The 25,585-nt window shown below is 41.4% G+C and overlaps 1 protein-coding gene across 1 annotated transcript in view; it reads left to right on the top strand.

Moving 5' to 3' along the window:
- The window catches only part of TTN (titin), a 371,903-nt gene that overhangs the window by 211,454 nt on the left and 134,864 nt on the right, over positions 1-25,585 (top strand). Inside the window, 28 exon segments of the mRNA XM_048484469.1 lie at positions 540-611; positions 1,804-1,881; positions 2,221-2,331; positions 2,635-3,885; positions 4,476-4,559; positions 4,818-4,904; positions 6,106-6,189; positions 7,358-7,441; positions 8,166-8,261; positions 10,829-10,900; positions 11,497-11,601; positions 12,206-12,286; positions 12,685-12,732; positions 13,659-13,742; positions 14,917-14,970; positions 16,729-17,124; positions 18,118-18,393; positions 19,923-20,198; positions 20,331-20,470; positions 21,385-21,511; positions 21,603-21,866; positions 22,593-22,859; positions 23,026-23,289; positions 23,389-23,528; positions 23,662-23,788; positions 23,944-24,214; positions 24,356-24,618; positions 25,284-25,550. Coding sequence (XP_048340426.1) covers positions 540-611; positions 1,804-1,881; positions 2,221-2,331; positions 2,635-3,885; positions 4,476-4,559; positions 4,818-4,904; positions 6,106-6,189; positions 7,358-7,441; positions 8,166-8,261; positions 10,829-10,900; positions 11,497-11,601; positions 12,206-12,286; positions 12,685-12,732; positions 13,659-13,742; positions 14,917-14,970; positions 16,729-17,124; positions 18,118-18,393; positions 19,923-20,198; positions 20,331-20,470; positions 21,385-21,511; positions 21,603-21,866; positions 22,593-22,859; positions 23,026-23,289; positions 23,389-23,528; positions 23,662-23,788; positions 23,944-24,214; positions 24,356-24,618; positions 25,284-25,550 — 5,469 coding nt within the window.

The following is a 25,585-nucleotide window of genomic DNA, read 5'->3' on the forward strand; positions in this document are numbered from 1 at the left end:
TCATGGAAGTAAGCCCAGTTGAATAACAAGAAGTGACTACTGAGTAGACAGGCTTCAGACTCATGATGATCAGTCAAATACATAAGCTCTCTCTCCCTCCAGTCAGATGTGTCTCTCCTGTGCTCTTCACTGTTTATTTAAACTGTTTGACCAGGCCAATTATGCTTGCTGAACATTTTAAATTAATATTTATTATGGAAAACTCTGACAAGAATGAAATGGGTCAATGCTTCTGCTTCTTACCGGGTGAACATCACGCACTTATTCTGAAAGTTTAATAGAAGGACTTGAAATTATCGTGCAAAAATGTAGTAAGCTAGATTTTTTTTTACCGGAAAAAAGATGTGAAGGGGCACATGACAATTGAAAAGATGGGTTATGGAATGAAGGCAACAAAATGTCAAATGTTCTGATTACAGACAGTGTAAAAAAAGGGATATTGGCATGTTATCATCAGTGTTGTGTTCATGTTTTGTGTTCTGTTGTTTTCGAATCTTGTATCTTCAATATTCACAAATTCAAAACCAATATCTTTTAAGTGCCTGAAGTGCCCAAGAAAATTGTTCCAGAAGAAAAAGTACCTAAGAAACCAGAACCTCCCCCTCCTAAAGGTATTTGTCAGTGCTGAAATAATGACAAGTTCAAAAATTGTGGGAGCCGATGAACTTATCTAGAGATCAGTAATAAAACTCTCATGGGTTTTACTAGACAGAAACTCTCTCTTTTGTCTTGTTCCTACAAACTGAATGTCTGACACTTCACTTATTATTAATCAATGAGATGTAGCAATAATATATTTCCTGCGCAAAATTCAGACACATGAAGATCTTTAAGTTCCACTTCAGTTAAATGAAGCATGGAAATTTTAAGCATATTCTTAAATCTTTCCCATGGAGATTGGCTGAATCATGCCCACAGTATGATAGTTGGACCCAGGATCATACCAAAGAGGCTATAAAGACATTCCTGTAGTCTTTCTGGTCACATTGATAAAACACCAACTGGCAGCCCCATCCCAACCTGGAGGCGGTAAGATTCTGTGGCACCACCCCACCACCTCCAGTAAGGCTTTCTGGTAGCACAGAGAACTTCCCCGTCTGGTAGCACAGAGAACTTCCTGGTAGCACAGAGAACTTTCTGGTAGCACAGAGAACTTCCCCGTCATCAGAGGCCCTTTCCCCACTCACCGTTTGCTGCGCGCTACTCTGGCCAAGTAGCGCGGGGCCCAACTGCACTCCCCACTACAGGGCCGGCAACAACGCAGCCGCCCCGAGTCTGCTGCTCTTATGCCCCCTCAGCACGGGTCATTCTGGCGCTGCTCAAAACGGTGCCTTTCGATGACCCGCAGAGCACGCGGCAGTGGGGAAGCCCGGGGAACACGACCCTCGCGCTAGAAAGGTCCTGGACCAAACGAAACCGATGTCATTTTAAAAGTGGGGAAACGGCCAGAAAGCCCCATAGGATTTAAAGAACATACACCACCAAAAAGGGTGGAATACGTTTGATAGTCAGTGCACCGCACAAACGGCTCTAAATCTTAGTTATTTGTAGAGAAAAGAGATACAACAATCTCTACACTGTTGTAGAAAACCCAGAAATTTCCTAGAATAACTTTGGGTTTTTTTGTCTGTATGTTTGGTTTTATGGTTGTTTTAGTGAAACAAAGTAGAGAGGCTGAGTCAAAATTATAGCAAAATGTAGCCAGCAACCTTTCTACCCTGGTGTTTTGTTTCAGTGTTTGTTTTAATATTTTATGTATCTTAGTGGTATTAGTAATGGTAAAATAAACTAATATCTTTAAAGTGCCTGAGGTACCCAAGAAGGCTGTGCCTGAGGAGAAAATTCCAACGCTTAAAAAAAGAGAACCTCCTACGCCTAAAGGTATATATACTGTCTTTGATAAAATCATGAAGGGGAAAAAAACTTGTCTTTTTCTTATTCGCTTGCTCATTTGCCATCTTTTAGTGATACAGCTTGGAATATGTCTTGTTTTGAGTGTGCTTTTTTGTTTTATTTATATGACCGCTCTATCCTTGTGGCTCAACTGGTATTCCAGTGAAGCAAACTGTAGCTTTAAGTAATTTAAAGATGGAAGCACATATCCTCAATTTGCATCCATTTGTAATGGCTAGTTTTGTTACGTAAGCTTTGATTCTCCTGTCCTTTGTGATGTGTCACTGTTGTAATAACCTGTAAAAATAAAAAACAATATCTTTAAAGTGCCTGAAGAGCTGAAAAAACCAGTCCTTGAAGAGAAAGAACCAACTCCTGTGCTTAAAAAGCCTGAACCACGAGTTGTCCCTAAAAAACCGGAACCTCCTCCTGTTGAAGGTACATCTCAGAATAAATATAATCATAAAATATTTCAACTTGTTTATGAAATATATGTCCGAAAATGTTTTTAGTCTGTCTGTGCCCTGTTGCTTGATATTCCCTTTGTAAACAGCACTGGGTAAAGTATAATCAGAATGCTAGGTTAACCTAACTTCATCAGAACCTCTGCACTTACTATAAGGAAAGCATAATGTCTAGTTTTGTTATGCCTGCCATTTGTGTTTCATTCTTGTTCTTCTTGTTCTCCATGTAAGCTAAATATCTTTAACAACTCTTAAAATAAAACTAATATCTTTTAAGCACCCAAATTACCTCAGAAAGCTGTGCCGGTACGAAAAGTACTTCTTGCAGCGCCTGAAGATTCAGAAAGTTTTGCTGTACCTGAAGAGATGGAATCAGTTGCTATAGCTGAAGAGCCAGAGTCCATTTATCTTCCAGAGGAAACAGAAGTCACAGCTGAGCTTGAAGAACCTGAAGCTGTTCTCGAGGAGCTAGAAGTTACTGCTGTTCCTGAAGAACCAAAACCTAAAGTTGTGCCTAAAAAACCAAAACCTGTAGGAGTGCTTAAAAAACCAGAACCCACAAGTTTGCCTGAAAAACCAGAACCCGAAGCAGTGCGTAAGAAACCAGAAGCTGTGTCTAAAAAACCGGAACATCTGCCAACTAAAAGGACCTGGCATCGTGAAAAAGAAACTATCCTTGCACTTGAAGAACGCACACAAGTTGCTGTTTTTGAAGAAATTGAGGTAATAGCAGCATTTGAAGAACCCAAGAGTGCTTCAGTTTTCGAAATAACTGAAATCAGCTATGAACCTGAAGAAGGTGGCCTTGAGGAACCAGAAACCACTGAAGAACCTGAAACTTTCTTTGCTCTTGAGGAATCAGAAGCCGTTGAAGAGGCTGAACCTTTTATTGTTCTTGAAAAACCAGAATTACCTGCTGTTGCTGAAGAACTTAAACCTGCCGCTGTGCCTAAAATACCAAAACCCGCAACCACACCTACAAAAGTTGAACCTGTACCTGTGCCTAAAAAACCAGAACCTGCAGTTGTGCCTAAAAAACCGAAAACACCTTCTGCACCTACAAAGCCAGAACCCGTTGCACTTCCTAAAAAACCAGAAGTTGTGCCTAAAAAAACAGAAGTTGCGCCTAAAAAAACAGAAGTTGTGCCTAAAAAAACAGAACGCTTACCAGTTAAAGGCACCAAGCAATATGAAGAACTGGAGGCCCAAACTATTTTTGCATTAGGAGAACAAAAACGTGTTACCGTTTATGAAAAAACAGAAGCCATCGCTGCACTGGAACAGCCCAAACATGCTTCCATCTTCGAAACAACAGATATCATTGTTGAGCCTCACGAGGTTGATGTGAGGGAACAGGAAACCATTCTGTCACCTGAGGAACCTGAACCAGAAGTCGAGGTTTTTCCTGAGCAAGCTGAACTGGAAGTGGTTGTCCATCCTGAAGAACGAGAGCCAGAGGTCGTTGATGTTCCTAAAGAGCCAGAACCAGCACCTTTGCCTAAAAAAAGAGAGCACCTGCCAGTTAAAGGTACATGGCATAATGTATTTTGCAGCAAAGGTTTTGTCCTCTCTTTGGGCAAGCACTGTTTTGCCAACTTTCTCTTGAGCAATTAAAATTTTGTCTTGTAGATAAAGTTAAAATTGTATGTATACATTTGTTATGTGCATATGAGTGTGTGTGTGTGGGGGGGGGGGTGCCTGTGTGAAAAAGTTTGAAAAGCAATGGGACCATTCTTTCCTGGGGGCTGCATTTGTAGCCCAGGCTCAGGAGTGTGGAGAGGGGGGCCATTAGGCCTGCACCGGTGGCGTGCTCCTTGCTCTCCCAGAGCTTGGGGGGTGTTGGGTGGGCCTGATAAGAAGTGTTGTCCTGGTCCTCCCTTCCCCTCCCCCCACTCTTACTTTACCTGAAGTTCTGATTTGGCAAAATAGTAGCTGGTCATTGCAAGGTCCTAAATAGACCGGTGATTATATGCCTGGTAGTAAAATCGTCAGGTTGAATCCTACAGGGAACGGCATCAAGAAGAGTGGTGGTTTTATGATCATATGAGTTAATGTCTGCTGTGTTTGTGCTTTTATGGATCTTCTTGTCTTTTAACAAATCAACTAATATCTTTAAAGTTCCTGAGGTGCCCAAGGAAGTGGTCCCTGAAAAGAAAATATCTGTTCCTGTGGCTAAAAAAATCAAACCTCCACCACCCAAAGGTACATGTCAATTCTAATACAGGGAAGAGAATTTCTTGATTCTTCTTAAATATTTCTTGAAACGCTTTTGTTCTGTATTGTCTGTTCTGTCTTGATCTAAAATATCTACGTTTATTATGTCTGAATGTATGGTCCTGTCAGTCTGTAGCTTTAGTCTCGGTATTTTACATCTTGAATGACCTACAACTCTTCTTAATGTTTCATGTCGTTTACTTCAACAATCCTCCAAATTTTAAAAAAGAAATATTATCTTTAAAGTGCCTGAGGAACCCAAGAAGGCAGTCCCAGAAAAGAAAAAGCCGGTGATTGTGCCACCTAAAAAGCCAGAACCTCCAGGGACCAAAGGTACTTTGCCATCAAGAAATCACTCATGGAGGGAATAATGATCCCCAATTTTATTTTTTTAAAAACTGTTATTAGCATTATTTCCCTGACTTAATATGTGTACTTCTGTATGCTAAAAACATCTCAGTGATGGGGTAAAGATGAAGGTTTTAGCAAACCTTTATTGGCATAGACAACAGTACAACAATAATATAAATGGATTAAAAAGCATATACAATACAGGAAATAAATGTTAGGTCGAAGGAAATCTACTGGCGTTTAGTAATTTCCAGGAGAAAGTCTGCCACTATCATACAGAGAGAAGGATCAGGATTGTCCAACAAGTAGTGTAATCTAATTAAATCGGGGAGATTGGGTAAATGTAAAGGAGTAAGATTCACATACTTGGATCTGATTTCCTTGAATCTGAGACAGTGTAGTAATTGGTGGGCCAGAGATTCAACTGAGCCATCATTACATGGGCACAATCTTTTAGCCTTTTCTTGCTTATTAAATCTGCCATGTAACAAGGCAGAAGGCATAACATTAAACCTGGCGAGCATCATGGCTCTCTAAAGGTGAAGGTGGGGGGAACAAAAGATGTCCAACTGTTAACAAACACACTAATTTATTTATTTTTATTTATTGTTGCGGTCAATTGGCCCATAAAACATACATACAACAGAAAACAATATCTGATCAACCATAACAACCAAATCCATGGATTAAAAGGACAGAAGGGGTCAGGTTGGGAACATAGACTTGGGAACAAAATATTAGAACAGGGGAACGGCTGCTTGAAATCTCTGGTATTTAATTCTGAAAACCTCGACCAGAAATTTTGCAACCTCTAACATGATCCTAAAATTTGTGTCTTGTAACAAAAAAATTATGCAGGAGTGTTCTGTACTGCCTCTAAATTTTGACAAAAGAGGAAAAATCCTCTGTTGAAGCTCACAATGATAAATCTTGCAGATAAAAAGAATATGAGGTAAAGTTTCGATTTCCTGAGAGCCACAAGGGCTTAGTCTAAGAGGATAAGGAACACCCGTGAGCCTTCCGCAAAGGTTTTCAGATGGAAATACATTTATCCTTGCTTTTGTGAACAGCCATCGTTAATGAAAAACAGTCAGGAACACATTAATATCTTTGGATCTCATTTACATTTTATGTATGCAATTGATATCCATGAAAGTAAAACAAAAAAATCACTCTTTTAAAGTGCTTGAAGCTCCTAAGAAAGCCGTGCCAGAAGAAAAGGTACCTCTTGCTGTGCCTAAAAAGCCAGAACCATTGCCACCTAAAGGTACAGAGTCACAAAAGTTTGTTCTTCCGTAGCATTATTTGTGTACATAGTTCAGTCTGGTGCTTTATGTGGTCTTGTGTGTACAACATGCAGGGATGATATACTATGTACTTTCTTCAGGAAGTATGAAATATTTGTCAGATTCAACTGTGTTGGTCTGCAGTAAAACAGCTAGATTCAAGCAGAAGCGTAGCAAGAGGTGAAAGCGCCCTGTGCACTGGTGTGTCCTCCGCCCCTGACCTGCCCTGGAATGCCCCCGCCATGCCCCCACAGGGGCGAGCGCCCGGTGCATTGCGCGCACCCCCCCCCCCATCCCCTTGAAGCTATGCCTCTGGATTCAAGTTCGGCAGCACCTTAGAGGTCAACAAGACTTGCAGGGCATGAGCTTTCCAGAGTTATTCCTCCTTTTGTTAGGCCGTTTCCCCACTCTTCACGATCCCCCCTATGCCACGCACTGCTCTCAGCGCACGGCATCCCTGGTGCGCGCCCGGGCGTCTCCACAACCCCGCGCTCTGCGCGGGGTTATCAAAAGGAGCCGTTTACAAGAGCGCCAGGGATGCTGCGTGCTGAGGGGGCGTGACAGCGGCAGCGGCAGGGCGGCAGCGCTGTCGCCGCCCCTGTCATGGGGAGTGCCCGGGGACCCCGTGCTTCTTGAGGAGAGTAGCGCGGGGCTTAAGGTAAGTGGGGAAAGGCCCTTAGATACCTCATGATTCTCAAGAGCTAGACTTGAATCTAGCCATCAAAATCAGCAGACAACCAAAAATATCTTATATTTTCCTAGTAAATATCTTATATTTTCCTTAAACAACTTTAGGTTGTTTTTTTAGGGCCATGGATATTCTCGTAAAAAACTTTCAACTGTATCAGGCTTCTGCCTTGGTACATTTTAATAGTTTTTTGAAGATTAAAAATTTCCCTCAGAAATGCGAATTGCTACCAAAATGACAGCCACCATTTTTAAAACCATGGATATGGAGACACCCTCCCCCACAATGTGCTCACATAAACCTCCAGAAAATTTCACACCGCCATTATTCTGTGGGTTTGTGGTTGTGGATATGTACGTTAAAAGTCTCCAAACTGTTTCTTGTAATATGTCTGCAAAATTCTTCTTGCCATCCTATCTTGGCAACGGCAATCTTATACCAGTTATCAATATTCTTTAAAGAGCCAGAAATTACAGAGACCTTTGAACCTGAAGAACCAGTACCTGCTCCTACTCCAGAAAAAGAAGAGATCATTCCCACTGAAGGTATTTACCATGATTAGGATATACTGCTCTCTTTTATGACCTCTTCACCTTTCTGTGTGGAAACTGTGTGTTTGTTGAAACATGGAAATTCAGGGGTTTTTGTTTGTGTTCTTTATATTTGTTTTTGTCATAATTTATGTCCACTATGTCCATAAATGTATGGATTGTGTTGGTGATAAATTTGTATTTGATCTTAAAAAATGCTTACTTTATAGGACTTTTCCATTTAAATTACTTGGGGGGTTTTCTGTTGACTGTTTAGTGTCATGGACTAGATTTTGGCAGATTAGATATTCTCATCTGAACTGCTGGCTTGCATCAAGACTAACATTTCTGCCCACAGAGAAATTTCACCCCCTAACCCTCCTACTGCACTCTTCCTCCCCCCCAACCCCCCCTGCATTTCAAGGGACACCTCAGGCTGCTGCAGGAGGAGGAGGAGGAAAGAAAGTCATACTCTGCAGTCAGAAATCATTTTGTCTGTCAAAATGTTCCATTGGAACCAAGCCACTTGTAGGAATTTTCATACTTAGGTTTATGGCAATGCAGTGCTATTCGAGGTAGTGCAATCTAGGCCCATTTAGGCTTCTACTCAACTAACTCTGCATAGGAACGCACTGCAGAAGTTTTACTAATGACATCTGTAGACGCAATTTCATTTCTCTGGGGTAACAGACCCTTGAGATTTTAGTAATGACATTGACACTGAATCTACCATTTAAAGAGCCAGTACCAGAAAAGAAGATACCTGAGAAACCAAAACCCCGTGTACCTATCCCACCCAAAGAGGAGGTTAAGGACGAAAAGGTTCAGCTTAAAGGTATCTGAAGCACCTCTGCTTGAAGTTCCAGTTCCATAACCAATGTGTATTTACAAAAAAATAGTTTTCCTAAAAGTGTGATCCTTAATCTATTAATGTTAGTCTAACTGAGTGTTGTTTGGATGATTTTTATCTAATGTTCCTACTTACTGGTGGTTAATCCACTGAGAACACTCATCAATGCTTGGTTCGGTTGATTTGTAGATTTTCTTCTATAGAACAGGATAACTTTTTAAACAATTCAGTGGTTTTCAAAATATTATTTTTTGTACTAATTTAAAATCATGCTTAGGGCTCACAATCCAGAGAGTTACTTGACGTGTGACGCAGAGCAGCTCTTTTTATTTGACATTGCAAGTGACCACGTGAGAACACAAATGACCTTGAAACGCAAAACCTTTATTAAGACCAAGTGGTCTGCCATCTTTAGCCTGCCATCCAAAAACCTGTTGGGTCCTTGAAATGAGTTGTATGGTTCTCTGGATTATAATCAAATTCCTTTAAATAGCAGGTGTAAAATGCATGTATGTTGTGGTGATGACTGCCAATGTTTAGACTGAATAATGCTAAAACAATAAAAACACTACCTTGTTTCCTACTGTTGGTCAATAGCAAGTTCAACAAACGCATTGATACCTGGTCCCACTGGTCTATAACCTAGCATCATCTTTCATTTTAAGATGCTATCTTCTTACCTCATCTGCCATCATGGGAGGGACAAAGTCAAATGCAGTTCTGTCCTTGTCCACGTGACTCTTAAGCAGTGTAACCAACCTCCAAGTGGTACCAGGAGATAATCTGGAATTATAGCTGATATCCACACTACAGAGAACAGTCCTCTGGATTGGCTGCTTTGGAGGGTAGTCTCGATTATGGCTGCTTTGGAGGGTAGTATCTATAACTTTATACTTCATGCTTCCCAGCCTCCACCCCCCAAATCTCCAGGAATTTCCCAACCCAAAGTTGGCAACCCTAATCCCAAGTTGTAGTCTAGACCTATAAGAATTGCATTTGACTTTTTAATTGATGATGTTCTTCCATCCTCCCCAAGCAAACCTGAAGTCCAACATGTTGTAAAAACGTTTAGATAACTTCTCACTATAGGACGTTTTGTAATTTCAGAATGTGTTGTTGTGCTGCTCCAGAAGGGGGGGCCAAGGGCCAAGCAAAGCCTTTTAAAGGTTCCCGGCTGCGCCTCCTAATGACGTCATGACTCTGTGCCACCGTCATGATTCAGTTGCCCCCGATGGGCATGGCTGTTGCCTGCTTTCTGCCCTTCTAAGGGCAGGTGCAGCAGGACCTCCATACTGTGCCCGTCCCAGTTGGCAATGGTGGCTGTGCTGATTCACGGACATTGTTTCTCTAAAATTTCCCTGCCAATGGCCAGGGACTCTCTTCAACAAATTGTAATATGGAATCACGGTTGGGGGCATTGGCAGGGGACTTTTAGGGCACTTTCGCAAATGCAGAATAATGTATTTTTAATCCACTTTCACAATTGTTTGCAAGTGGATTTTGCTATTTCACACAGTAAAATCCAGCTTCAAAATGGATTGAAAGTGCATTATTCTGCATGCGTGAAAGTGCCTTTAGAGAGACACAGAGATTTGCTATGAAATGGGAAAGGTTAAGGCACTTTCACAAGTGCAGAATAATGCACTTTCAATCCACTTTCAGTGCACTTTCCAGCTGGATTTTACTGTGTGAAATAGCAAAATCCACTTGCAAACGATTGTGAAAGTGGATTGAAAGTGCATCATCCTTCTTGTGTGAAAGTGCTCTTAGCAGATCCGCTTCCACAAACCCTTTCCATTTGCAGGAGTTAGGATCCAATCCATACACTTCAGGGAAAACAAATTACAGTGATTGGCATTGTAAAATCTTCAGGTGGTATGGATCCCATGTAGATTTCCTTCCCATTCTATGTATTATTATGTGAAGATTCACCCACAGACACATCATTTTAGTGGAAATGCAGTGAAAGTTTTTCTGAAGGAGAAACCTTTTGCAAGCTGAACACAATGTGTAGACTTGCATTGCCTACAAGTATTTTTCTATGAAGTACATCTCACTCTTGCCTTTCGAGAGAACTGTGATGTAGTTCTTGATATTTTCCGCAACACATTTTCTATTCATGTCTTAACTTATTGTGATTGTCCTGAGCTTGAGTCTTTCTACTTATTTTTACTGAATCACACTTACATTTCAGTCAAGGGAGTCTACGGACAGTTGATTTTGAGAGTAAAACCATTCTGGAAAAAATGTTAGATTAAAAACAAATACTTTAGTTACAAAAAAAAGTTTTTAAAAACTTCTTTTGATAAAGCAATTGAGAAATAAATGACCACAAACTAAGAGGAGTGCTGCTTTTTCCACACCTTGTGAACCATCAGAACAGAAAGATACATTTGTCCCATAAGAAATTTCTCAGAAAGAACATTTTTAAACTGTCTTCTAATTGTTTGTCCTTGATGCTGTTTTGTATATCCAATATCCAGTGTCTATACACTGGTAGTGTTTATCTGGCTATTATCATTGTTGTCTTATTCTTAAATTGTTATTTTAAGCACCTGGACTGAAACCACGGAAACAAGTTCCTGAAGCTGCCCCTCCCAAAGAAGAAGTTGCACTGAAGAAAGGTATAGCAATTTAGCCATGTTGTTATTACTTTATACTCCATAGGAATTTAGTACCAAAATACCTCAGAATTTATGCTATCCCTAACACTACATCATCATATCAATCCACAGTTAGCTTATTCCCTTTGACTTGCGTGTAGTTCCTCTCTTGAGAAACTCATAAACTGCATCAAGAAAAGTTCTTCCGCGATTCTTATTTTGCTAAACTCTGGCAAATCTCAAACATCTAGATGTTCTGAATGGCATGTTATTTCCCAGATAAAAAGAGTCAATGCTACTCATGCCATAACAATTGTTTTTTAACTGTATTCTCTGGTCAAAGAGACTTCTTCTTGGAACCCATTTATAAGCTACGAGACTGTGCTGATAGTCAATCTATCACTTCGAGATGTCAATGATGATAGAGGTTGTTCTCCAAGTACAATGTCTGGAAATTACAGTAATCACAACTATAAAATCTTTACACAAGATCCACTATGTATGCATTTTGCGGATTCTTCTTGTCTTCATCCATGTAATTTTAATAGAAAATTCCTATTAATAATCTTCTTCATTAACATCATTGTGTTTGAAATAAAATCCTTTCTTTTTTAAAGTCCTAAGACCGGCTAAGAAGCCTGAGGAGGAAGAAGCTAAACCAGAAAAAGAGAAAGAACCTAAAGTTGAACCTAAGGCAGTTGAAAAAATTAAGAAGCCTGAAGGTACAAGTCAAAATCAATTTACTATAACTTTAAACAGAAAGTGATCCCCATTTTTCAGTATCTGCAATATAGCATTGGCTGATTCCGCATGGGCCAAAAAAAGCGGTGTGAAAACGGTGTGAAAACAGTTTAAACCCTTTTACACTGTTTTAAACCCTTTTACACCATTTTCACACCGTTTTCACACTGCTGTTTTTGACCCATGCGGAATCAGCCTTTGTGTCAGAATTTTGTAGTACCTTTATACTGAATGTGTACCCAAACATGAATATTTGAAATCTTTGGGTCACAGTTGAAATTTAGCTTCTTCCCATCTCCCTTCCCCCTCTTTTGTGTCTGGATCTTCATCGAAAGAAACCTTGAAGACAGCTAGATTTTTCAGTATATTCTGTGAATTGTTGTCCTCTTCAGTCTTCCCCTGTGTGCTGAAGTAGCTGTATAGCAGCTGTCTCATCTTGTCAGTACCGATCTTGGCAGATGTTTAAAATGGTCTCTTCAGTGAAGTCATGGTAGTTATGTGTGTCGTAGTAAAATCTGTGGATGTCTCAGAGAAGTCTTACGTTTTTCAATCTACCTATCAAAATAAAAACTGATATTTTTTAAGTGCCGGAGATTCCAAAGAAGAAAGTTGAGGTGCCAGCGGTAAAGAAGAAGGAGGAAAAGCCCGTGCCTGAACCAGCTAAAGGTACAAAATTGCTATGCTGTTATCTTTGTGCCTAAAACTAAAATGGCCTTTGTTCTCAAACACAGGTCTGCAAGCTGTGCTAATCTTTCCAATCAGCTAGCCATGAACGCTATCATCTTGGCATTCTTTTAGCTAATCTTTAATTCTTCAATGCTTCCTTTTCTCTTCACCTTCATCGAGCTCTTCTAATTTCATGTTTTATCTTTCAAGATGGGGGTGTGGTACTGGTGTAATGTATTAATTTTTTTGTGACCCAAAAGGAAGTTAAAATAAGAGTATCATCTTTGGATAACCGTACTGTCAAGTCTAACATTCTGACATTTTGGTACTTCTTGTCTGTTTTGCGATATTCTGTTTTCACTGTTTCAGTAACCGATTTGTTATCATTGTGTTTAAAGTTCCAGAAGCGAAACCAGCTACCATCCCTGCACCAAAGCCTGCAGTAGGTAAGGAATTTTAATTAAACATTAGGCGTTTTCTTTTTCTCTCTAATGGTGATCCTAAAATCCGTATCAGCGTGGCTTACCTTTGAGGAAAATATTAAATCCGTGTAACTTCATTGTGTCATCCTGGAGACACTGAGCAGGTAGAAACTGTATCAGGCTACCTTTTGATATAACTATTCTTATTTTATTTGGATGAGCGGTTCCTTGTTAAATACACTGAACAGATATTCCAGCAAATGGCTACGATCCACCAGGAAGTTTCCATGCATGGAAGGATTTTGACCTATGCAACATGACTTAATTGCTTTACCCCCTTCTGCATGAATCCCCAAAAAACCCCTTCTTAATGTTGGTCCTTGAAGAGAGGAGACACCCCCCACCCCTGCCCAGGAGCAGCATTTCAAGGGTCATTTTGTGCTACAGCAAGAGGGGAAGGTTAGAAATTCCCAATCTGTGTGTGGATATCCTGGCCACAGAGACCTTCCAGTGGATCCTAGCTGGTATACCAGGAGCAGCAGTGGCGTAGGAGGTTAAGAGCTCGTGTATCTAATCTGGAGGAACCGGGTTTGATTCCCAGCTCTGCCGCCTGATCTGTGGAGACTTATCTGGGGAATTCAGATTAGCCTGTACACTTCCACACACGCCAGCTGGGTGACCTTGGGCTAGTCACAGCTTTTCGGAGCTCTCTCAGCCCCACCCACCTCACAGGGTATTTGTTGTGAGGGGGGAAGGGCAAGGAGATTGTAAACCCTTTGAGTCTCCTGCAGGAGAGAAAGGGGTGATATAAATCCAAACTCTTCTTCTATATGTGAGTGCCTAACTATTGATGGTTCAAAGAAAAAAAGATTAAGCATTAATTCATTGGTTTTATTAGTAAAACAGAGGAAAAGTATTTTTTTTTAATCCCAATTAAAAATTTTCCACAGCTCTCAAATCTCCTAGGCCCGCTGCAGCGGAGCCGTCTCCTGAAGCTGCTCCTTTGACAACCCCAGTGGTTGGGAAGAAAGCAGGTATTAATACATTGATTCTCTAATATGTATATGATGCATAAAGCAGGGTTGCCGGGCCAAGCCTGGCAAGCAGCAGGAAGATTGGGGGCAGGGACATAGTAAAACCATAGAGTTTCTGATGATTCCTAGAACTATCCACCATCACTTCCAGGTATCCCCTAGAAGTGATGTCATCACACCAGTGATGCTGCTAGTTGTTTTTTTTTTTTTTAATTCCTTCACTACTGCTTAGAGTGGCAGCAGACGACAGAAGGTTGGGGGTGGAGTATCCCCCACCCCATTCTGAGCTTGGCTGCTCTATTTGCACCCATGGCTATATCTGCAACCTTTACTTGTGTAAGCAATCTAATCATTGAGCTGAAATCTTTAAAAGAAAAATCTCTAAAATCTTTTTATTAATTGCAACGTTTATATCAAATCAATCATTTATTTACAGTCAACGACCAGTACAACAAAACAATATTTATAGCACTGATCCTGTTAAATACATTGCATCGAGCACATCTCCTCATGTTAAATTACATACATATATGTTACTCAAAAAATGTTTGTGCCTCTGACCACTTACTCTTCAGATGTTATGGGAATCTTCGCCATTTCATAGGACTTGTCACCTCATATTTTTCGCATCTACATTCATGAAGAATAGGGCAACAGGAGATCCCTGAACAGATTAGTATACCGTGATTAGTATGCTGTGAGCCCTTCAGGGGAGGGTGACTAATAAATCTAAAATGTTTTAAAAAAATTAAAAAAGGTAAAAAGCCTTTGGGTGAAAGAGAAAAGTAATCCAGTATACCACAAGCTATATTTGCTAACTGAACAGAACTTTTCCAGGTTCAAAAATATATAAAAATGTGTATTCAAAAATATGTACACTAGACATTCAGTGTGGTATAATGGTTAGAGTGTCAGACAACAGTCTAGGAGACCCAGGTTTGAATCCCCACTCTGCCGTGGAAGCTTGCAGGGTAACCTTGGGCCTGTCACACAGTCTCAGCTTAACCTTCCTTGCAGGGGTATTGTGTTGATAAAATGAAGGAGAGGGGAATGATGTAAGCCACTTCGAGGTCTCATTCAGAAGAAAAGTGGGATACAAATGAAGTAACTAAATGAATGAATGAATACCTTTACCGACTTTTCCGTGAATAATTCTGTTATTGTTTTATGTCAGAGCCCAAAGGCACACCAAAAGAGGAAGCTGCCAAGGGCAGGAGTCCTATTAAAGGTAAGGAGAAATCATAAAAATTCAAACTGACTGTCTGCACATTTGAATGTTTAATAAGAATAAAGCATAATCCTTATTTTTCTTATGGGAGCTGCTTAAGGTTTTTACCTTTCAAAATAAATTTGCCGGTCACCTGACTTTTGGCGTGGCAAAGGTCATGCCTAGCCAATAGCATCTGAGTTGTGCTCTTCTTCTTACGAAATCATTTTCAAATAGTGCAGATTGTACTTAAAATTGGTGTATGGACTAGCCTTGCTCGCTTTAGCATGTTTGAAAAAGCGGGGACACGTCCAAAATAGTGATTCCTCAAAATCAGTACTGTAATGTTCATAATTCTAAGTCCATATGGCTGCCCTGTCTGTGAACAAATATTACCTTGTTCACTAATGAAGAAAGGTGGAAGGAGGCAATGGAGATGTCCAGTGTCTCCTGCTCACATCTCGCATCCCAATTTTGGAACCATCTTGTTGAAATCAGTGAGGGCCATTGAAGACTATCTGTCCTTCTCTGAATAGCTCTGCCTTGGTTTCTGTTCCTTCGTTATGATAGGTTGAAACAAAATAGAGGGAGTAAGGGATTAGAATAAGTAGTGAGAAATAAGAACATAAGATCCCTGCTGGATCAGACCAGTGGTCCATCCAGTCCAGCATCACAGTGGCTAAACAGTTGCTCTGGAGGGTCAAACGGACAGGCATAAAGGCCAGCGTCTTCTTCTGATAGCGTCTCTTAGCACTGGGATTCAAAAGTTTTGTGAGCATGTGTTAAGTGCCGTCTAGTTGCTTCTGACTTAGGCCCCTCACGCACATGCAGAATAATGCACTTTTAATCCACTTTCACAATTGTTTTCAAGCGGATTTTATCTATTTTGCACAGTAAAATCCAGCTGCAAAGTGCATTGAAAATGGATTGAAAGTGCATTATTCTGCATACACGGAAGGGGCCATAGTGTCCTCCAAAACATCATGTTGTTAACATCTTTGCTCAGGTCTTGCAAATTGACTTCCTTTATAGTCAATCCATCTCATATTGGGTGTTCCTCTTTTCCTGCTGCCTTCAACTTCTCCTAGCATTATTGTCTTTTCCAGTGACTCTTGTCTTCTCATAATGTGACTAAAGTACAATAACTTTCATTCAGTCATTCTCGCTTTCAGGGAGAGTTGTACATCCAAAGGAGAGATTCTGAGGTTGAGTGCTTGTGAATGTGGAGGTTGACCTTTCATACATGTAATAATGATGCAAACTGGCATTTTCTAGGTGAATAGATTAAAGTGTTCTGGGTCCAAGAAAAGTAGATGGCAGATTGGTCACATGAACAGCAAGAGTTACACAGATCCTCTACTTCAGGGGTGGGCAATTATTTTTTCCATGGAGCCGCATAAGAAACAAAATATTGTGGAGGGCTGGGCCAAAAGGCAGGGGGGCGAGGCGCTTTTGAAAGCCCTGCAGAAGCCGGCAGCCAAGGCAACTGGCTTCTGCGGGGCTTTCAAAGATGCCTTGCTCCCCAGCACGGCAGGGGGGCCAGTCAGGGTCATCCGGCGGGCCGGATGTGGCCCGCGGGCCGTATAATGCCCAGGTCTGCTCTACTTTGTATAACCTTATTTACTTTAGCTGTGTCTAATTATATCCCGGTCAATTATTGACATCCTGGCAACTAATTGCCCAGCTCATGAACTTGCTTAGCTTCCTCCTCAGAAATATAAATGCCAAAAATTATTCCAGCATAAATCAGTTTTCTGCTTTTATATATCTTACTTACAGCCAAAAAGACACCTTCACCAGCAGATGCAGAACGGAGGAAATTGCGGCCAGGCAGCGGGGGTGAGAAACCTCCAGATGAACCTGCTTTCAGCTACCAACTTAAAGCTGTGCCGCTCAAGTTCGTTAAAGAAATTAAGGATATTGTGTTGACGGAAGCCGAGTCCATCGGCTCTTCCGCCATCTTTGAGTGCCTCATTTCTCCGTCCACCGCCATTACCACTTGGATGAAAGATGGCAGCAACATTCGTGAGAGCCCTAAGCACAAGTTCCTTTCTGACGGCAAAGACAGGAAGCTCCACATTATCGATGTACAGCTTTCCGATGCCGGCGAGTACACTTGTGTGTTGAAGCTGGGCAACAAAGAAAAGACCTCGACAGCAAAGTTGATAGTTGAAGGTATGCCATGGCTCCTTCAAATCTTTTCTGATTCATCAGCATGGTGTAGTGGTTAAGAGGAGGTGGACTCTAATCTGTAGAACCGAGTTTGATTCCCCACTCCTCCACATGAGCAGCGGACTCTTATCTGGTGAACCTGATTGTGACCCCATTCCCAGAAGGTCATCCTGCTGGGTGACCTTGGGTCTAGTGAGTCACAGTTCTCTCAGAACTCTCTCAGCCGCACCTACCTCACAAGGTGTCTGTTGCAGGGAGTTGAAGAGAAAAGAGTTTGTAAGCCACCTTGAGTCTCCTTACATGAGCTAAAGGCAGGGTATAAATCCAAACTCTTCTTCTACATGTGTTTATTACAGTTGTTGGGCATTTGTTAGTTGCTTTGGAGACCTTTGTAATATAAATTGTATATACAACCCAAAAATTTATGTGAACACACAAAGCTGCCTTATACTAAGCCAGACTAATAGTCTATCAATAGTATTGCCTACTCTGACTGGTAGCAGCTTGCCAGTGTCTTCGGCAAAGGTCTTTTCTACTGCCTGGTACCTGATCCTTTTAACTGGAGATTCCAGGAACTGAACTTTCTGCCTGAGTAGACCCAACTCCTCTCCAGTTTCTGAGATCTGGTAGTCTGATCTAGGCCTAGAAAACCCTGGCCTAAAATCAGAGGCATAGCAAGGGGGGGTCGCCCCCGGAACGCCCCCACTTTGCCCCTGGAATGCCCTCACCACACCCCCATAGGGGCACAAGCCCCCTTGCCTCCTTGGAGCTATGCCTCTGCCTAAAATAGTATTATGTAAGCAAATCATCTCACTGCAGTGAAATGAATGGGATCTTTCTCATGCTCAAGAGAAGTGTGCCAAATAAGCACATGCACACAGATTTACCCAGCAGCTGACAGTTCTAAAGGTCTTCCTTAAATGACTTTGCTTCAGTTCCCAATGAATGAATTAATAGTTAAATAATACTTCTGGGTTTTTTTCTGCCTTTGAACAGAATTACCAATACGCTTTGTGAAGACTCTTGAGGAGGAAGTGACTGTAATTAAAGGGCAACCATTTTATCTAAGCTGTGAGCTCAACAAAGAAAGAGATGTGGTCTGGAGAAAGGATGGGAAGATTGTGAAAGACACTCCTGGAAAGATTATGCTGAGTATTATTGGTTTGCAACGCGCCATCACTATCATGGATGCTGATGACAAAGATGCCGGAACGTACACCGTGACTGTTGAAAATACTACCCTGAGTTGTCAGTCCAGTGTAAAAGTTGTTGGTATGTCAGATTCCTCTTGAAACCTCTGATAATTTCCTTGGGAATTCAATAACATTAGAATGTTTTAAATGTGAAGTAAATAAGGCACAAAGCGTTGCAGTTTATTGATGTGAAATTCTGCCAGACAATAGTAAACTTCATAGGAGCAGCAGTGGCGTAGGAGGTTAAGAGCTCGTGTATCTAATCTGGAGGAACCGGGTTTGATTCCCAGCTCTGCCGCTTGAGCTGTGGAGGCTTGTCTGGGGAATTCAGATTAGCCTGTGCACTCCCACACACGCCAGCTGGGTGACCTTGGGGTAGTCATAGCTTCTCGGAGCTCTCTCAGCCCCACCTACCTCGCAGGGTGTTTGTTGTGAGGGGGGAAGGGCAAGGAGATTGTAAGCCTCTTTGAGTCTCCTACAGGAGAGAAAGGGGGGATATAAATCCAAACTCCTCTTCTTTTTCTTCATGCATTTGTTCCCATCTCAACATGATATATGTTCCTTTTACAATGTATGTTAGTGAGTTCAGTTTTCATTTAAATTGATTGTACTGAAGTCATATAAACAGAATCTAACTGGGAAGAATTTTGACCTGTGGGAGTTCTCAGTTGGACCCCACCTGATCTGTAAATTTGGTTGCCACTTAGTGAGCCAGTTAATAGCCAAATATTCTGCTGTGTCCCCCATAACTTTATTATATAAATGTGTAAGTAGTAAACAGCCTCTATAAAAGTGCGAAAGACTATCACAGAACTTATGTTGATAGAACAGGCCATATTGTGACCACTTTGTGAACCATTAGTACTCTCCCATAATTACATTGAGGATATATTATTTGAAGATGATGCACTTAGTAATATGTATGGGAAAGTTGCTATTATTCTGGGCTCCTGTAGCCATTCTGTCTTATGGCATCACTCACGTGCAATCAGATGTGAGATGCACAAGTATCTCATGTAATCACGTTTTCCTCTCACAGTAACAGTATTTTCCCAAATTCCCTTCTGGTGGGATCTGTCTGGAATTGGATTCTGGGAAGTTTCAAGTAAATGTTTTCAAATTTAGCAAACCCCTGATTTTTGAGGCTTGCTAAATTAGAAGGGTTGGTTGGATGTCACTCAACCATTGCAGGATATTTTTACTGCCTTCCTCGCCCAGTGCACCCCCCTTTCTGTACCTCTAAAGCAGGGGTCTGCAACCTGCAGCTCTCCAGATGTTCATGGACTACAATTCCCATCAGCCCCTGCCACCATGGCCACCATGGCCAATTTAGACCCCTGCTCTAAAGCCATTCCTGAATATCAGAGATGGGAATAGCATGGGATGTAGAACAAAGATGCTGCAGCCAAAAGAAAGAATCAGAATAAATAAGACAGACGCTTGTGTAGGGGAGGAATCTTCCAATTCCCCCCTTTGTGCTGCGACCTCTGTGCTCCATCCTGTGCTACAGAAGCATCAGTTGAAGCATTAAGGAAAAAAATGCAGGAAACTGTTGACCTTTTATGCGTAATGTTCAAATTCTAACATTTATTGTGTTTTATCATGCAGAAATGATAAAAGATTGGCTAGTGAAACCTATCAGAGACCAGCACGTCAAACCAAAGGGCACCGCTATCTTTCACTGTGACATTGTCAAGGATACACCAAATATTAAATGGTACAGAGGTGATGAGGAGGTCCCAACTGAACCAACGGACAAAACAGAAATCATAAAAGATGGGCCTCATCTGTATCTCAAAATTAAGAATGCGACACCTGAAGATATTGGGGAGTACGCTGTGGAGGTTGAAGGCCGAAGATATCCAGCTAAACTCACACTTGGTGGTAAGTATGCTATTAAATCAATATAATACTGTAGCAAATGGCTTTGCTATTATGAGAAGAATGAAGCAGGCTGGACTGGGCACATTTTTCATTGAGTTGCGGATATGTTATTCTTTTATTTCTGTATTCCAGAACGTGAAATTGACATTCTTAAACCTTTGGAAAATGTTACTATCTATGAGAAAGAAACAGCAAACTTTGACGCAGAGATTTCTGAAGAGGATGTCCCTGGAGAATGGAAACTGAAAGGAGAAGTACTCAGACCTTCACCTGTAAGCATTTACAGTTAAAAAGAAACTATGAATTTAAATTCAGAATATATGGTTTTGTGGCCACTAATTTTAGCGTGTGGCCGTGCCTCTGTAGTGAGGCATCTGCTTGGTATGGCCAAGATCCCAGGTTTAATCTTTTGGTATCTGCAGTTAAAAGGATCAGGTATAGGTAACATGAAAGACCTTAGTCTGAAACCCCAGAGAGAGGCTTTGAGTAGTTTGAGTAGATTAAGGTGACCAGATTTTCACCTTTTAAAACCAGGACACCCCCGCCCGTGCTCGTGCGGACGCGACTGCAGGATCACACTGCCTTTTGGGGCGCTCCCCGGTTTCCCGCCCTGTCACAGGCAAAAAAGCAGTGCGCTCCTGCAGCCGTGTGCGCGGGAGGCTGCTGCACTGCCCTCTGGGGCGCTCCCCTGTTTCCCGCCCTGTCACAGGAGAGCGCCCCAGAAGGCAGTGCGGCAGCCTTCCAAAAATCGGGACAGTTAAAAAAAAAAAAAAAACTCTGCTTGGGGCCTTGGACAAATTGGTTTGTTAAAATGGGACTGTCCATGGCCAAAAGGAGGACGATCCTGGTCACTTTCGAGTAGATGGTACTGTTTGAATAGACAGCAGTTTGAGTAGACAGTACTGACTTTTTGAACCAGGCATCCAGTTCAAGATAATGCAGCTGAATGTGTTCATCATAATCATTTTAGCATGTTAAACAGCCTATGGATGATTCAAGCTACATTTACCTCAGAAAGATGAAGAGGGAAAAAAAGTATCTCCCCACCCTAGGCCATCTTCATTTTAAATGGACTTTTTTTATCACAGGATATTATAATGATTTTTTAAAGAGAAGTGTAGCATGTTGTGATTTGAATACTGTTATCTTAACCATGTAATTTCCCCCCCCCCCCCCCCGCCGCCAGACTTGTGAAATCAGAGCTGAAGAAGGAAAGCGCTTCTTAACCTTACACAAAGTCAAAGTAGAACAGGCAGGTGAAGTCCTCTTTCAAGCCCTGAATGCCGTTACTGCTGCTATCCTGACAGTGAAAGGTAGAGTGCTTTGCTAAAAGTGAATCTTGTTTTGTCTCAGACGTTACTTCTGTTGTGCGCTGGAAGAATAACTCATTCTGTTTATTGACAGAAATTGAGCTTGACTTCGCTGTGCCTTTGAGAGATGTCACTGTGCCAGAGAAGCGGCAGGCCAGATTTGAATGTGTGCTTACCAGAGAAGCCAATGTAATATGGAAAAAAGGCACAGACATACTCAAAATCGGCGACAAATTTGACATTATTGTGGATGGACTGAAACATATTCTCGTCATCAATGATTCACAATTTGATGATGAAGGAGAGTATACTGCAGAAGTGGAGGGGAAGAAGACCACAGCAAAACTGTTTGTGGAAGGCAAGTTCTTCTCTACATAGAGTTGTGGTGGGAGCGGGGCTGTGACTCAGTGGTGAAGCATCTGCTTTGTATCCAGAGGGTCACGGGTTCAATTTATGGCATCTCCAGTTCAAAGAATCAGGTGAAAGCCACCAACAATCTGAGTAGATAATACTGATGTTTTGATTGAGTATAATGGACCAATGAACCAGAGGCATAGCTGGGCGAGAGTGCGCCCAGTGCGCTCTGTGTTTTCCGGGGGGGGGGGGGCAGCCAGCGAGCTCTCTACCCACTCCTTACCTTTAAGTTCAGCTGAGAAAATCGTACCTCAGTTCCTTCCAGGCTGAGAAGTAATGGCCTCAGAAGTAAAGAACTACACTTCCCATGAGACCCTGGGGCTCACAAGGTCTCCTGGGAAGTGTAGTTCCCACCAGGCTATTTTCAGCCAGAAGAGAACAGGCTGTTTCTCCAGCCTGCACTGTTTCACTATGGTAAGTGGGGAGCGCACTGCAGGTGGGCGGGCGGGACAGGGGTGATTTCCCCCCCAGGTGCGTGCCTGGTGCAACACGCACACACACACCCCGCCCCTTGGTAGTTCCGCCTCTGCAATAAACCATTCAATTGTTGGGCTGATGGTTGATTCAGTATAAGGTAGCTTCATGTGTATCTTATATGGGAAGACTACAAGAAATACCAGTCGAGCAGAGTACCTGTTGGCCATGTTTTTTACCCTAAATATCATTTCAGGTGTCAGGCTGAATTTCATCTCACCACTCAAAGATCAGACGGTGAAGGAAGGAGAAACAGCTCATTTTGAATTTGTACTTTCTCATGAAGACATGCCAGTGACCTGGTACAAAAATGATAAGAAGCTCCACACGAGTAGAACTGTTCACATGGCTGCAGAAGGCAAAATCCACAAACTGGAAATTGGAGAAGTGACGCTTGATGACATCTCTGAGATCAAAGCCGAAGTAAAGACCTTGCAGACTAAGGCAAACCTCAAAGTTTTAGGTAATGTTTTGCCGTCTTATTGAAACTTGTTTTATCACGATGAAGTCTTCGAATCTTTACGTATTTATCTTTATGTGTTCTTAATCTTTGTGTTTGTATGTTCAGTGTTGTTACTACTAACCTCTTCAAAAAATTAACTACCTCATACCAAACCCATATCTTATAGAGGCCGATCCATATTTCACTGTAAAATTGCAAAACTATACTGCCACTGAGAAAGATGATGTCACTCTGGAATGTGAACTTAGCAAAGATGTGCCAGTGAAATGGTATAAAGATGGTGAGGAACTTGTAGCCTCCAAGAAAATATCTATAAAGAAGGATGGCAAGCGTCGCATACTAAAACTTAAAAAGGCGTCAGATGCTGACATGGGTAATTATGTATGCGACTGTGGAACTGACAAGACAAATGCTGATCTTAACATTGAGGGTAAGTTATGGTCCTTCCTCCACACAAAACCTCTTGGAAAAACTTACCCATATTGATCAAGGCGGGAAGTCTGATGTGTACATATATATTTGCTTTCAGCTCGGCTAATAAAAATAGAGCGACCTTTGTATGGCGTAGAAGTTTTTGTAGGTGAAACAGCACGATTTGAGGTTGAAATCTCTGAACCTGATGTTCATGCAGTTTGGAAGCTAAAGGGAGAAACTTTAACAGCTTCACCTGTAAGTCCCTTTCAAACCGAAAATCTCCAAAGTATAAGCTTTAATTAAAAAAAAAATTCTTACAAAATGATGGCGAATGAATGTGATTGGGACAAAAAATTGTTGTTTTTCCCCTCCTTTTAACGAATACCAGGATTGTGAAATGATTGAAGATGGTAAGAAACATGTCCTGATTCTTTACAACTGCAAATTGGATATGACCGGTGAAGTGTCTTTCCAGGCGGCAAATGCTAAAAGTGCTGCTAATTTGAAAGTGAAAGGTAGGCTCCAGAACACCTTGATTCTGAGCACTCCATCTCGGAATGCTTTCTTAATTAAATCAGCAAAAAAGAAACAACCACCCCACACTCTTTTTAAAAGAGTCATTAATAAAAAATTAATCTCTAATGCTGGCCATTACCTGGTTTGATTTCAGAAATACCCCTCATCTTTATCACGCCACTCAGTGATGTCAAAGTCTTTGAGAAGGATGAAGCCAAGTTTGAATGTGAGGTATCTAGGGAACCCAAGACATTCCGTTGGTTGAAAGGAACTCAGGAGATCACAGGAGACGAGAAATTTGAAATCCTACCTGAGGGCACAAAGCATGCCCTTGTTATTAAATCTGTGGCTTTTGAAGATGAGGCTAAGTACATGTTTGAGGCTGAAGATAAGCTGACAAGTGCCAAACTGATCATTGAAGGTTTGTTCACGCTCAGCTTCAGATTCCTGATAGAACGATGCCGGATTTAGTTTTTTCATAATTTGCTATCAATGCGTTAATTCGTCATCCTGTCCAGTCCTTAATAGATTTTGGATGCTTTTTTTATGGTTTAGAGCTGATTCAGCCTAGCAATTCATTACTCCCACCTCAAGGACGTAACAGCAAAGGAGCGCGAGAGTGCCGAGTTCACAGTTGAGCTGTCCCATGACAATATCCCAGTTATCTGGTATAAGAATGACCAGCGGCTGCATACTTCCAAGGTTGTTTCAATGCAGGATGACGGCAAATTCCACACACTCACATTTAAAGATCTCACTATTGATGATACTTCACAGATCAGAGTGGAAGCTATGGGCAAATCGTGTGAAGCTAAGCTTACTGTTCTTGGTATGTGTCACCGGATTTGTATTAATGTGATGAATCTTCTTGTAACCATTGTGCATACATACTCGGTCCATATCTTTTTACTAACTCACCCTGTGCCTATAACGGGTCCCTTTGCCTTTTTGTGTGTGTGTGTTGGTTGCCACGTTTTCATACGTAGTCTGAGAAGTGTACGAATTGGCTTCGAAATACCATTGTTTGGTGTTATTCCATGTCACGCTAAGAAAAAAGAATTGCCTGTGCTAATTAGTGTGTCACAAACTTCTTACATCCATAATCTTCAGTTTGTTGGCTTACCCCCACTGACTCTCACTGGATCTAACAGACTATCTACTGACTTCAGCTTGGATGAACTAACTGACCATTCAATCTAAAGGACTTTACGTGGCTGAGGTACAAGCATCTTGGCACAAACGGTTTGTGGAACATTCTAGAAATACCTTTCTTTCAGTACTCTGTCGAGAAAGTTTTCCGAAAGCAAAATCAGCAGTTTTGAAAATTGTCTCTGTAAAAGTTGCTGGTTTTGCTTTTCGAAAAAATTCCCAGCATACTGGGAGAGTTTAAAAAAAAGTATAAGAAAGGAGGAAACTCCTTTAAAATGTTCTTGCGCACGTAGTTACACATTTGAACTTATGAATTATAATTAGGATGTTTATATTGACTTGCAGAAGGGGATCCTTATTTTACTGGAAAACTTCAGGATTACACAGCTGTGGAGAAAGACGAAGTGATTTTGCAGTGTGAAATTAGCAAAGCAGATGCTCCAGTGAAATGGATGAAAGATGGCCAAGAAATAACTCCTTCTAAGAGTGTAGCTATCAAGGCAGATGGCAAAAAGAGAATATTAATCCTCAAGAAAGCCTTAAAGAAAGACATTGGTCAGTATACATGTGATTGTGTCACTGACCAGACTTCTGCGAAACTTAACATTGAAGGTAAGACCATCTTCTCAGTTCTGTTGTAAAACCCA

Source organism: Sphaerodactylus townsendi, linkage group LG02 (genome assembly GCF_021028975.2).
Source record: "Sphaerodactylus townsendi isolate TG3544 linkage group LG02, MPM_Stown_v2.3, whole genome shotgun sequence".
NCBI classification, from domain to species: Eukaryota; Metazoa; Chordata; class Lepidosauria; order Squamata; family Sphaerodactylidae; genus Sphaerodactylus; species Sphaerodactylus townsendi.